Source organism: Podarcis filfolensis, assembly GCF_964270895.1.
Source record: "Podarcis filfolensis genome assembly, chromosome: Z".
NCBI lineage: Eukaryota > Metazoa > Chordata > Lepidosauria > Squamata > Lacertidae > Podarcis > Podarcis filfolensis.
The window spans coordinates 42,231,841-42,245,639 of NC_139617.1; the positions used below are offsets into that span (position 1 = coordinate 42,231,841).

Here is a 13,799-nt window from a genome sequence, read left to right on the forward strand (position 1 = left end):
GAGAAAAAGAAATTCAACAAAGAGAAAACAGCAGAGAAGACAAAATATTAACAGGCTGAGTTTCTGAAAGTGCAGCAGAAAAAGAGGGCCCTGTAATTGGATTCTGACATAACTTGCATTTTCCCTTGGTTGGCCAATGCAGGACCTGTGTTGCATACATGCATGGGCCTCTTGCCAAGTCTCGTTCCACCCACTGTTGATGAGTATATAACATTGCTTCAGATAGTGACTCAATGAAGCTTCATGAAAGGAGGAGGGTGTGAAGTAACAGGGGCAGAACTCTGCAACAGATCTTCTACTGAGAGCTCAGACAAGTAGGTTTCCATCTCAGGACCCATCCTGAGCTTGCTTGGCCTCCACTTGCAACCCTCAACCACCTCTCAGATCAGATATCACATGATTAACTTGGTGTTTCCTAGGACAGAGCGACTTCCAGGTGGAAGATGTGGATGCAGAAAGCTAGATTTTCCATCATCTGATTCTAAAATTCTTGAGTGACACTGCTCTGCAGTATGGCTTGTTGGAAAAGGCAAGTGGACATGTCTAAAGAAGACGAATTACCATTCTCCGTGTCTTACTGTCAGACCCAAGGGGAGGAACATTCAGACTACTGGAAGGAAGGTAATGTAGATGAATGCACTGTTGATTGCCAAAAATGAGGTGTAGAATAGTCAACACACACTGAACTAAACATGGGTCACATCCAGATTGTCAGTGTTTTGCAGGAGGGATTCAAATTCAAACAAGGAAATTTAGATATGTGCAATTGCAGCTGATTGAAATGCTCTGTTTTCCCAGTGTAGCAAATCCACTTTAGGAAAAGAAACAGATATTTTGTGGTTAGGTAAGTGAAGGAGAAAAGAATGAAATAAATGAATGAATAACTGGAAGACGCTTAAACACTGCACAAGCAAATCAGGATGAATGAAGGGTGAATGCTCATTGTTGTATAACCACAAACCAAACAGAATGAGTTGGATATAATTTATCCTCTGTGCAAGCTTTGAGCAAGCAACAAAGGCAGATTTAGGAGAGTGCAACTGGTTTAGCTGCACTGGGTGCAGAGCATGGAAGCGCCATAGGGGGTGCTGCAGCTATGATGTAGAATGGAAGGCAAGGGGAGCCACTGAATTTGGCATTGCACAGGGCACCACAGGAATTTGAGATCCCAAGGTATGTCATTGCAAGCAAATCAAAATGAATACTCAATGAATAGCTTGTCTGGAGGAGCCCATAGAAACTATTGGAGAGAAAGAGTTTCCATCCATGAATTGCCTTGTGTTGATATTTAGGTATATTTTAATGCACTGTAGTGTCTTTAATGGACTGGGCTTCACCAGGTTTCACATTTAAACAAATGCAATTTAAAATATGGTTACCAGATTTTTTTCAAGGAATCCAGGGACACTTTTTTGGGGGGGGGGAATTTCATGCTTTATTTTAGGAAAGGGTCTGGGGACGTCTGGTAACCCTAATTTAAAACAAAAGAATAACGTGGTAAAATTTATGGCAGCCATTGCACGATCAGTTCAATATGATACTTCAGTGATGTCTTTTGGAGGATCAATAGGCTATTCCCTCTTCCCTGCTCCAGAAATTGTTGGACAACCTTTACCGTCTCTTTTCCTTCAAGGATGATGATAACTCAACGGTACAGCAGTGTGCAGATAATTGCATACAGATAATTGTCCCTGGTACCACAAGCTATAAATGGAGTGTGCGCACTATGGTTGAGACAATACTTCTGCCAGAGAAATAGCCTTCCTAAACCTGAGATGCTCTAGATGTTTTGGACAGCATCTCCTATCATTCCTAACCATGCTGGGTTGGGCTGATGGGAGTTGATCTGGAGGGTCCCATGTTGGGAAAGACTGCCATAGATTCAAAGAACCATAGAGATGGGTGGGATATTGGAGGCCATTAAATGAATCCCCACACTATACAGTGCGGGGTCTATGGCACAGGGTGTAACTACAGCACCTGCATGTATCATGTTTCCTCTGCACTGAAATGAATGGCTTGGAATAACGTATGAAGAATATATTCTATAATATAATAATCACCACAGCAGAACAGAGAGGAAAAATAACATAGTTTTTGGAAGAAAACCAATTGCAGCAGAACTGATTGCTGCATGCGATGAATACAGAATGCTCTCTGGCTCATTCCTGATTCTGTTGGGACCACAGTTCCCATCAGCCCGAGCCAGCATGGCTAATGATCAAGGATGATGGGGGTGGAAGTTGAACAACTTCTGGGAAGGTGTCCCATTAGCTGTCCAGTCAAAGAATCTATGAAGCTGAATCTTTTCTTCGGAAGGGCTGAAAGCTCAGTGACGAGGTTCCTGCTTTCCACACATAACTGTTTCCATCCTTAGCATTTCCAGTAGGGATGGGGGAGAAATTCGATTTAGTTCACACTTAAAGTCACACATACGTAAACCACAGTTTCCAAAATGATAAGTTAACTCAAACACAGCCAGCCCCCAAAATTTGCACTTTATGGAGTTTCACAACACAGATCTCAAACTGGGTAATGCAGACAAAGAAAAATCGTACCCTGTGCCTAGAAGTGCATATATTAGTGAAAATAGCCTCACTCAGTTTTATTGCACATAGCCAAAGGCTGCCGCAATGTACACAGAATTATTTGACAATTAAAAGAAAATATACTGAATTGATAAAAAAGGACTTAAAACATTTACATTATTAAAACATTACGTACTCTAAACAAAGCTATGAAAATACCCCAATGTACAAATAAAAACATTAAACAATAAAATTCATAAGCTAAAATAATCACATGGTCACTAATGTTAAAAACAATATCAATTAATACAGTGTGCAATTTATACTCAGAGTGTGGTGACAAAGATAGAGCATAGCCTGAGGTAGATAGATAGGATCAAATAAATTCATCACCTTTACAGTTAATGGCTACCTTGGCTATATAATTTGCTCTAATTTTCCTAGCAGCAGTTGCAAAAAGTGCTACCCGCCAGGTCACATACTTATCTGTGTCTGCAAGGAAATATAAAATCATGTCAAGGGGGTTCTGGCCAGGGGTAGTGAAAATAGCATGCAAGCATGCATTTATTGGGGGAAACGATTTGTATACTAGGAGAAGTATGTACAAAAATGCAAATGAACTTTCATGAGAATTATTATTATTATTATTATTTGCAAACTGATGTGGAAATTGGAGAACTGAGCTTTAGACAGGAAAAATGTGAAACAAACTGACAAGAGTTGCTCATCTCTATTCATGGCTAATCAGAGATTAAACTCCAAATCTCCCAGGCCAGAGCAATCTACTACAGTGGTACCTCGGATAACATATGCTTCAGGTTACATACGCTTCAGGTTACAGACTCTGCTAACCCAGAAATATGACCTCGGGTTAAGAACTTTGCTTCAGGATAAGAACAGAAATCGTGCAGCAGCAGCAGGAGGCCCCATTAGCTAAAGTGGTGCTTCAGGTTAAGACCAGTTTCAGGTTAAGAACGGACCTCGGGAACGAATTAAGTACTTAACCCGAGGTACCACTGTACTTACATGGACAAATATGTATCCTCAGAATCCTTCTATATTCCTAATTTCTAAAGGATCTCTGGTTGTATTTCTGGGAAGGACTCATGCATTAAATACTTGAGAGATGGTTCTACTTAGAGGAGACCAGAAGATATCCAGAATGGTACATAGCCAATGATCAGAGATCAGGGAAGATGTAGCGCAGAACATTTGGAGAACACCACATCCTTCCTGGGACCATTTCCACACAAAGCACATGCACTGCTCCAGTGGCGTAGCGTGGGTTGTCACACCCGGGGCAAGGCAAGTAATTTGCGCCCCCTAACCCGTGGATTTGTGCCCCCTAACCCGTGGATTTGTGCCCCCTAACCCGTGGATTTGCGCCCCCTAACCCCCAGGTGTTGCACCTGGTGCGGCCGGCCCCCCCTGCACCCCCACGCTACGCCACTGCACTGCTCTGACATGATAGCCACTCCACAATGCTTATACTCAGTCTTCTTTACTGTTGCCTTCCAGAGCTTCACAATGGGCAAATGCTTATGGTTCTCACAGCTCACGAGTCCTGTTTTTCTACGTTTTTTGATATGAATCTTTGGGTAGAGAGATTGAAGACCATGGGAATTCAGGTGAGGGTTGCATATATCTTGTTGAATCATGCAGAGATAAAAGCCACCAGATGCAATATAATTTGATTGTGCAAGGAAAAAAATCAGGATGAACCAGATCGCAAGGAGTAATTAGTACTTTTAGTACTTTTTGCTGCTATCCAAGCATCTTCTTCTTCTGCTGCTGCTGCTGCTGCTGCTTTTTCTCCTCCTCCTCCTCCTCCTCCATTATTGCAATTGTTATTTTGACTCCAAGCTGTCAGCTAAACTTATTTCCTATTGAAATGAATGGGGCAGTTGGAGGCAGCAAAGCTTCTGAATACCAGTTGCTGGAAAACACAGGCAGGGTGAGTGCCCTTGTACTCAAATCCTGCTTGCAGGTTTCCCACAGACATCTGGTTGGCCCCTGTGAGAAAAGGATGCTGGATAAGGTGAGCTATTGGCCTGATCCACAAATGCTCTTCTTATGCTCTTATGCTTAGTAGGACTCTTGACTTACCTAGGACCCTAGTACCTATGGGACCACCTCTCCTGGCATGCTTGGCAGAGGACCTTACAGTCCACAAATAATAATACTTTGGAGGTCCCGGGCCTCAAGGAGGTTAGACTGGCCTCGACCAGGACCAGGGCCTTTTCAGCCCTGGCCCCAGCCTGGTGGAACACTCTGTTGCAAGAGACCAGGGCCTGCAAGACGGAGCTGTTCCGTCAGGCCTTTTGTCCGGGCCCAGTCTGACCTCCTTTTTTCCATGAAACCCTGTATGTAAGTGGCCCCCTTGGCGCTTTCTATCGGCCCATATGGGACCAGCATGAGTGACCAGGCCTGGCGAACATTTACCGTATTTTTCGCCCTATAGGACGCACCGGCCCATAGGATGCACCTAGTTTTTTGGGGGGGCGAAAATAAAGAAAAATTTCTTTATCCCCCCCCCCAGCCGCGGGGAAGCCCGAGCTTTTAAAAATGCACCTACCGTAGTTTTTAGAGGAGAAAAGGATATCTGCCCGAAGCGCGGGGCGCTCTGCTTCAGCGCGCCCCGCGCTCCAGGCAGCAGGCTGCTATCCGCAGCCTAGGGAGCCCTGCGGGAACTCCCCCGGGCTCCCCAGGCTTGCAGATAGCTTCTTGAAGCCTGGAGAGCGAGAGGACTCGGTGCGCACTGACCCCTCTTGCTCTCCAAGCTTCAGCGAAAGCCTGCATTCGCCCCATAGGACGCACACACATTTCCCCTTCATTTTTGGAGGGGGAAAAGTGCGTCCTATAGGGCGAAAAATACGGTAATATTCCTACCCTCATGGCTGTGATTCGTGGGTTGCCACTTCATTTTATATTGATTTTACTGTGATTTTGAGCTGTGTTTTAATCAATTGTTTGATTTTGTGTTTTTAATGTATTATATATTTGGTGTTAGCTGCCCTGAGCCCGGCCTTGGCTGGGGACGGCAGTAGGCCCAAGACAGTCTGGCACATGAGGTGAACCACAAAGTACCTCTCCCCCCCCCCCCCCACACACACCAGAGAAGAAGGGGGCAGTGGAGATTCTCATTAAGATCAAGGGAGGGATAAAGATCTACAATGGGAACAAAGTAGTGAGTCAAATCAACCTTACCAGACTGCTGAAGTGAGACTCAAAGGCTGTTGTTTGGGTGTGTGCCCTGAATCAAACCAGGCAAGTGCATAACCCAGGGGCAACCCCTACCATTTCCTCACTAGAGGAGCGGGGAGACCAGCAATGCTTCCTATTTGCGGAGAAGCTGATATGGAGGTAGCACTGTGAGGCAGGAGGCTGCTGAGGAAGCAGCAGATCTGGCTTCCAAGGAGTGTACCACAGCCACCGCTTCCACTGTAGCAGCGGCCAAGGAATTCCTTGGAGGCTGAATCTGTCGCCCCTGAGGATCTGCATCTAAGGTGGTTGCTGCACTTTGCCTCACGGGTGGGCTGGCCTTTGGTGAGGAGGAAGAGGAGGCAGAATGGTAGAGGAAAGGGGGGGAAACCGGCAGAAGGGATCAGCTTGATCCACTTTGTGGGGTGAGCAGCCCTTCACACATTTCTTAGTCCCAATTGCTCTTCTTGGCCACAGTCCAAAGCATGGCAGTGGATTTATGCTCACTTCATGCTGTTATGGGATCATGTCCAATGCATTTGGGCATACATCAAATGACCATGCTGCTGTTGCTTATGCAGGTGACAGCTGACCAGTGGAAAAAATTGATTCAGTGTGCAGTGCTAGGACCAGAGGTGAGAAAGCACCTTTTCTACAACTCCAGAGCATTTGCGATCTCAATTGCTGTGGTAAGCACCATACTGCTTCAGTGAGAGTTGGGGCATGTGGGTTTGCTAGGGTCTAAAATGACTATATATATATTGCAGGTATGGGGAACCAGAGGCCCATTGGTCAAATGTGGCCCTCTAGACCTCTCTTCTTGGCCCTCAGAATTCTCCTCAAGAATGTGCCCAGTAACTCCAATTATGCTTTTTGTTTGCATGGCTGGAGAAGGGGTGTGTGAGTGGGTGTAGCAATCAGACAACTGTATGAAGGTAAAATTTGCATTCGTTGTTCTGCCCTCTTTAGCCTCTCTCCCCCACCCCCCACCCCACTTCTGGCACTTGGCTCCCAGAAGTTTGACCAGAAGCGAATGAGGCCCTTGGTTTGTAAAAAGTTGCTCACCTCTATTTTATTAGATAAATATTGTGTTCCTCCTTTCAGGTTTTCTACGTGACCCTCTGGATCAATCTTTTTTCCACCCTGCAGATATATTCTGTAGCACAACCCTGGGAAATCAGTATTTTGGCCACTGCAGTTGCCCTAGTGGCTGCCTTGATCGTCAGACTCACAATTCATCAACATCAAAGGAAGGTAAGACGAGTTGAGACATGTCTGCAGTTATGATTTCCATGATGAGCAGCAGGTATTAGGGATTCATGTTCAGATAATCACAAATTAAAACAGAACCCAATGGAGCCTATTCAGTTCAACTTTCATTCACTGAAATAAATGCCAAAAGCAAAGCCTGAAAAGCAAGAGGAGGTTGGCCCACATCTTGCAAAGCAATTGCTTTAGAGGGTGCCTGCACATTGCAACCCCATTTGTTCCACCCACCTCATCACAGTCCTAGCTGGAATTGTTACCACTGTCAGCTCAACTCAGCTCAAATCTTTCCACCCTGAAGAGTTATAGCTCAGCAACAGAGAACCAGCCTTTCATGAAGAAGCTCGCCAGCATTGCCAGGTGCATCTGGGAATACTCCCTGCCTGAAATCTTGGGAGAGCCACTGCCAGTCAACATGAACAATACTGAACCAGATGGACTGATGGCCAGATGCAGTTATAAGGCTGCCTTATAACTGTATCTGAACCATTGGTCCACCTGTTCCTATCTTTTAAGTGGGAGAGCTCTAACTCAGTGGTACAACATCTGCTTTGTATGCAGAAGGTCCCAGGTCCAATCCTTGGGCAGGGCTGGAAGAAAACTTAGGAGAGCCAGTGCCACGCAGTGTAGATGATACAAATCTAGGTGGACCATTGACTCAGGATAAGACAGCTTCCTACAAGGAGCCATAATTCAGTGGCAGAGCACCTGGCTGCATTCAGAAGGTCCCAGGTTTCACTCCAGTATCTCCAGTTAGGGATGGGAATCTCCCCTGCCTGAAACCCTGAAGAGCTGATGCCAGTCAGTGTATACAATTCTGTACTAGGTGGGCCAATGGCTTGATGCAGCAGAAGGCAGCTTTCTATGTTTCCCTTTGAAAATTGTGGGGAATGACTGTTAAACCAACTTGTTAAACTGCCTATGCCCATGAGACTGTGGTATGGCTTCCCTCTTGCCTCCACTGGGCATCCCGTGGTTGAGACCTTTAATTCCCTTCCTTCTCCTTCTCATTTAACAGCTGAATGTAAGTACAGACATGAGACTAGCCGCTGCCAACGAAGCTTTCATGAAAAACAAATTCCTGGTGGGGTTCACAAATATGCCGGAGAAGCAATGTAGTGTTCCACAGGTATCCTTTTTCAGATTGAAACAATGCCAAATCTCTGTATGTCAGGGAGAACTGAAGTTTCAGTTTTGTCACTTAAGAACACACCCTATATTTACCTCTGAATACAATGATATAATAAAATAAGGGTGGGGACCTTTTGCTGACGAAGGACCTCATTCTCTTCTGGGCAGCCTTCTGGGGACCACATGCTAGTGGTGGGCGAGACCAGGGGCATCCGTACAAATGTAAATGTTTTCCTTTACAAAGTAGGCTAGTTTCTGCACCTGCTCAACCACTCCGCTTTAACCTCAATCCAGGCAAGTCAAAGGCATTATCGGAGTTCAAATATGCATTCCAGCCAGGTGAACACTTGGGGTTGTATCCAATGCAGTGCTAAGGTTTTTTTTTTTTTTTGGTGTTTTTGTTTGTTTTTGAGTCTAATAATCAGGTTCATGTTTATTGAAGGCTTTTTTGTTAAAAAAAATTAAAGCAAAAGGATTACGTGTCGTTAAACATTTAAAAAAGAAACGATGAATCAGCTAACAATTTTCTCTTTCGACTATGGGTCAATACTGTTCAGATGGCACAGGAAAGGGAGAAGGGGGTGGAATCTTGATCAAGAGCCAATGAAAAAACAACACCGTCCCCAAACAGAGGGTTGGGGGAGAGACACAGGTTAAAGAATACACATGCCCTAGCGACTGCAGCAGGAAAGTGTTCATGGATGCTTGTGGTCTTTGTGAGAGAGCCTGGAAAACTAGAATAAGGAAGAAAAAACTCGTGAACCAAATTGGCTACCAAGTGGCCATTTTTGCTCTGCATTTGAAAATATTTTTGCAGACCCATTAAAGATGTTCCCCAGAAGTCGCCCAGTGAAAAGCAGATTGTTAGAAGATATCATACACAGGAAAGGAGTGGATCTTGCTTTTTAAGATAACCCCAAAAGATCCTTGGGCGAAAGCAACAATGAGAATTTAAATAACACCAGTGTTGCTCAGTTCAATGCTAAAACAAATCATATCATAAAGGAAGACTGGCTGTAATCATGGTTATCTTGAAGGGTTGGAGAAGATTAAAAGTCCTCTTTGGCCCCACCCCAAGGAAAACAGTGTTCCATCTTAAGAAAAGAAAAGAAAAGAAAAGAAAAGAAAAGAAAAGAAAAGAAAAGAAAAGTTTGCTATGTACTTCTGCAGCTCTGGAGAGAGTCCAGAATTAGCAGGACCACCCCAACGAAATTGGGTTTAAACACACAGCCATTTATTCCTCCAGCCTGGATATGAGCACTTGTAAGTTGACACCCCAAGAATTGGGTTCAAGCCACAAAGGCAACAGAATCAGCTGGAAGAGAGGAACCCAGCCCTTCCACAAAAAAAGCAAGAGAAAACGTTTGGTTATGCAGTCATCTCACTCTCTGGAAGCTCCTGAAGTCAGGAGGAGAAAAGGTTCTAGCAACTTGAAAGAAGACATGAGAGTTGGCTGTAAATATGGGGTGGGGTGAAAACGAAACTGTGGCTGAACACAAGCTTCACATCAAAGAAAAGGGCCTATCCAAACAGTGACAACCCATTTATGGGCCAGAGGAATCAGCAATCTGACTCACAGGCGGCCAAAAGGCCAGGCTGGGCTGAGAGCCATTTTTAAAAAAAAAAATTAAAAATGCAATGCTCATTTATGAAAGAGAAACCAAAACACCCCTAGAAATTAAGTAAGAGAGTGGTTTTAACAGGACGGTGGCCAGACCCATGTGGCAGCTTCTGCCTGACAGAACTGGATCCTACAGGCCAAAGGAAGGAGGTCTCGTGGGGTTCTTCAACATCTTGCTATCAGCAGCAAACTTCTTGGCTCAAACAATGGCAGGAGTCCCACCGATTCCCACGAACAACTCTTGCATTTCTCAGAAAGGCAGAGGAAGAAGTTCCCCATCGCATGTGCCTGATGACGGCATGAAGCTCAGGCTGACTTCAACACCACACTCTTTGATTCGGAGTTTCCTGGCACAGAAAAGCTTGTACTGAGCGGGAAGGAATGCAGCAAACCAGAGTGGAGTGTGGTTTCCCACTGAAAAGTCTACTTTGGCTGTGAAGGGGGAAGGAGGTGCGAATGATCCTGCACATCACAAGACCCCCACCACAAATGGGTGGCTGTGAGAAACCAAGGTCCACAACAGACAGAATGTTTCAAAATTAACTGGTTTGTGTCCGGTCACCAAGATGAAGTAGCCTTTTGCAGAAAGGCCGGGAGAGGCTGGGTGGGAAATCGTTATAGGAGAATTCCAGAGGGAGTTAAAGACACATAGCAGTACATTTGTTCCACTGGCAAAATGTTTTGTACCAGCTGAACATTGTTGTGCAAGAGAATGTACCTGTGTTGCCCAATAAAGGTAAAGGTAAAGGGACCCCTGACTGTTAGGTCCACTCGTGGATGACTCTGGGGTTGCGGCGCTCAACTCACTTTACTGGCCAAGGGAGCCAGCGTACAGCTTCCGGGTCATGTGGCCAGCATGACTAAGCCGCTTCTGGTGAATCGGAGCAGCGCACGGAAACGCCTTTTACCTTCCCGCCAGAGTGGTACCTATTTATCTACTTGCACTTTGATGTGCTTTCAAACTACTAGGTGGGCAGGAGCTGGGACCGAGCAACGGGAGCTCACCCCGTCGTGGGGATTCAAACCACCGACCTTCTGATCGGCAAGCCCTAGGCTCTGTGGTTTAACCCACAGCGCCACCCACGTCCAATAGATTGCCCAATAGATGGCACAATTTATTGCACATTGTTTTTCCACTATTCTAACTGTCGTGTTGGATCCCTCTGTTGCACAGCGTTACAATCTCACCCAACTGCTGGCACAGGAGCCCTTGTGCTAGTAGACAGAGAACACTGGATACAGCCCTCATGGAGCAAAGCAGGGCCAATGAGGTGTGGCCTGGAAAAAGTTCAAAAGGAAAGATAGAGAGGCTTGGAGAGTCACAATCAGCCTGGGGCCTAAGGCTTCTCTCCAGCTATAGCTTAACATCACACTTTCTTTACTTGCCATGATATATCCAGTACCATAATTTGTCCATAGGTGGTGGTATTGCTACAGATTACTACATAAGAGTAAAACAATTAAAACAATCTGAGCTCCTTCTTACAAACGGGTGTGAATAAGTAAGCAACATCAATCCTTTTCTCCAGTAAGCAATATAGAGAGTTGCAAAGAATTTCATCATTTACCATAATTTGTGCATGGCTGGTAGGATCATCAGATATAGGGCTGTTTTCCTTGACTTCCCCCATCAGCTCTGGTTTGTTCATTTTGACGTGGGGCCATGCCTTCAATTCTTAGCAGACTCTCTGGCAGAAATGAAGAGGAATGAGAAGGTGAGTGATGATTGGAGGGTTTTTGTTTTGTTTTAAGGCAGAAGGTTTCCAAGGAAGCCATGCTGCCGAAACTGTTAGTGGCATTGCTGACAACAAACAAAACATTGCTGAAAACAAACAAAACAAATAAATTAATTTGAGCTCCATCTTCCAAATGGGTGTGAATAAGCAAACAGCCATCATCCTCTTTCTCAAGTCAACCATACAGAGAATTGCCTGCAATTATATCAGGCACAGAAATATTCTTCAGAATTAACAGAATCCAGCTGATGGATGTTATCATGCTTTAAACAGCCACCACCACCAAAGTAAGACACTGACTCATTGCTCTTAAAACTAGGTTGTGGGTTATAACAAATTAAATATACAGAATTCAGTCAATGGAGTCTGTTTAGTCATTTAACTATTCCATTTGGGACAGGTGTCTATCATTTTCATTAAAGATGTCATTCTAAAGTTAGTTAGCTAGTTAGTTTTTCAAAAAAGAAATTCAGTATTTTTGCAGAGTTTTTGAAATAACATCACTGCTGGATCACACTGAAGAGTCTTGTTTAGTAAGACTGTGTCCAACTCCTCAGTCTCCACCCCCCAGGATCTGGGGACCCAGTCCAGGCAGATGTGGAGATCGCTTAGCTTGGATCTGGACCTGAATCAATTCAGGGAACAAGGCTGAAACCCAATTAAACATAAAGGCACAAGGGGGCGGAAGAAGGAAATGTTGCATCTCCTTCGCCTCTTCATGACTGAGAGCAGGAGGGTACAATTGACTGACACTATCTACTGCTAGGCTCCTTGCTTTCTCACAGGAGCAGGCACGCCAACTCCAAACAGAGATGTCATCAGCCCCCTCAATATTCCTTAACAGGGGACGCAGCCCCCAAATATTGAGCGGGTGGAGGAGGTCTAGCCGAGCAAAGCACAGCATCAATGGAAGGCTGCACCAGCCTGTGCAGTTCCAGGAGACACTGCAGGGACCAGGGCAGCCTGGTGTGAGGTTGCACCAGCCTGCTCAGCATCTCCTGAGACTGTGGGGACCAGCGTGACCTAGCAGAAGGCTGCACTAGCCTGCATAGTGTCAGGAGATGCTGTGGGGACAGGTGCAGCCTGGCGAGAGGTTGCACTAGCCTGTGCAGCATCTTTTTATGCAAGCAAGGACCAGCACAGATTGTAGTAGGCTGCTCCTGCCTGGCATCTCTTGACACCACGCAGGCCGATGCAGCCTTCCTCTAGGCTGCAACGGTCTGGCCTGCACAGCATAGGGGGCATGTGCAACATGCGCCAACCCACCCAATGTTGGGGGTAACATGGTGCCTCTGCCTGGTAGACACCAGGAACCACCGGCACACACACACACACACACACACACACAATATCCATCTCCATTTTCTAAGTTCTGGTTCCCTGTGTAGCCAAAGCAGTCCTGGCACCAAATCACCATAGGAATATTCTTCCATTAATTTGCATCCTGCTCTGGGTCACCCCATATTGCTTTTTCTTCAATTCATTTATGTCCAAATAATTTCCTGACAGATTGTGCTCAAGATCAGTTCAGCTGCCCCCAATGATGATCCCCAAGTCATTTCTTTATAAAGTAATCTCACAGCAGTTTATTTTCCCAAGTTAACATCCTACCCAGTCACCTAGATCACCATCCTCCTCCCATTCAACCCCCCCAAATTCATTACTCACTTGGAACCACTAGTGGCACTTCCAACAAAGATTCAAGGTTGTATCCAATATTAGTCCTGCACAGGGTAGACCCATTCATAGGTGCTGAGTTCTGCCCAACATTTGGGGGGGGGGCTTGTTGCATGTGTGTGACATCACATGTGATGTCACACACATCAGGAGGACGCCTGATGTCCTCTGCAGCTGCAGAGAGGCCCAACAAGGCCCAGCTCCTCAAGTTAGGGGGAGGCTGCCATGTCCCCATATACTTTGGGGTGAGGGCTGAGCTGTCCTCAGCCCCATAGAGTTGGTGCCTATGAACCCATTGAAATTGTTAGACATGACTCAGTTCTCTTAATTTTTATGTGTCTACTCTGAGTGGAACTTAGAGACAACCCTCAGAACCCATGCTGTCATCTTTAACAACACTCATATTCATTTGTGTGATTATGACCATATTCACACCATCCATTTAAAGCACTGTGATACCACCTTAAGCGGTCATAGCATCCCTAAAGACTTATGGGAGCTGTAGTTTGCTAAGGGTACTGAGAGTTGTTAATTTATCCCTTCCAGAGCTACAATTCTGAGAATGGTTTAACAATCAATCCTGCCTCACAGGTAACTCCTGAATATTGTAGCTTTGTGAAACACCCTTAACAAATTAGA

At 45.3% G+C, this 13,799-nt stretch overlaps 1 protein-coding gene across 3 annotated transcripts in view; it reads left to right on the forward strand.

Moving 5' to 3' along the window:
- Positions 1–13,799, forward strand: part of TMEM268 (transmembrane protein 268) — a 20,264-nt gene continuing 6,465 nt past the window's right edge. The window contains exons 1-7 of one of the 3 annotated variants that reach the window (XM_083597414.1): positions 9–314; positions 420–621; positions 4,047–4,156; positions 6,311–6,418; positions 6,834–6,983; positions 8,014–8,124; positions 11,382–11,462. In XM_083597414.1, the coding sequence (XP_083453540.1) occupies positions 513–621; positions 4,047–4,156; positions 6,311–6,418; positions 6,834–6,983; positions 8,014–8,124; positions 11,382–11,462 (669 nt within the window). In that variant the 5' untranslated portion in view covers positions 9–314; positions 420–512. Of the gene's footprint in view, positions 622–4,046; positions 4,157–6,310; positions 6,419–6,833; positions 6,984–8,013; positions 8,125–11,381; positions 11,463–13,799 lie in introns of all 3 variants that reach the window. The other 2 variants (XM_083597415.1, XM_083597413.1) reach the window with 2 other exon arrangements.